Below are 532 nucleotides of genomic sequence, written 5' to 3'. Positions count from 1 at the left end.
GTGCACCGCCTGCCACAGGTGCCTGGGCGGGGGGGCGCAGGCTGGCCAGTGCCCCTCACTCCCGACCCGCACAGGGCTGGGGGGCAGGGGGCACTGGCCAGCCTGCCCACCCCAGCCACGTGTGACCCCGTCCCACAGCTCCGGACCCCGCTGGGCCGTGGCCGTGCGCTGCTGCGCTACTGCCTGGCGCGCGGGCAGCTGGCGGAGACCCTGCAGCTCTGCCGGTGTGTTCCTGCCCAGGCCAGGGCCCCGCTGCGTGTCCGAGCCATGACGGGCGCCACGGAGCTGCAGCGTGTCCTCGCCAACCTGCGGGGTGAGCGCCCACCTGACCCCGACCCTGACCCCGACCCTGACCCCAGGGGCTGCTCTAGCTTGGGCCCGGCCCAGGGAGCAGGCGGCAGCCCAGGCCGAGAAGGGTTAATTCCCCTACAGCCAGCTCTGGGGAGACTGAGTCAGGGGGGGCTGAGTCACGGGCACCGTGATCTGCCCCCGCCCGGCCCAGCCACCCACAGGCTTCAGGGGCAGCAGTGGG

At 74.1% G+C, this 532-nt stretch overlaps 1 protein-coding gene across 1 annotated transcript in view; it reads left to right on the top strand.

Moving 5' to 3' along the window:
* Nucleotides 1-532, top strand: part of RUFY4 (RUN and FYVE domain containing 4) — a 5,615-nt gene that overhangs the window by 881 nt on the left and 4,202 nt on the right. Inside the window, 1 exon segment of the mRNA XM_025192741.1 lies at nucleotides 116-313. Within this exon segment, the coding sequence (XP_025048526.1) occupies nucleotides 116-313 (198 nt within the window).

This window comes from Alligator sinensis, unplaced genomic scaffold (genome assembly GCF_000455745.1).
Source record: "Alligator sinensis unplaced genomic scaffold, ASM45574v1 scaffold1332_1, whole genome shotgun sequence".
Taxonomy (NCBI): domain Eukaryota; kingdom Metazoa; phylum Chordata; order Crocodylia; family Alligatoridae; genus Alligator; species Alligator sinensis.
Note: the sequence above shows the minus strand (reverse complement) of the source record. Positions and strands in the feature narration are given on the sequence as shown.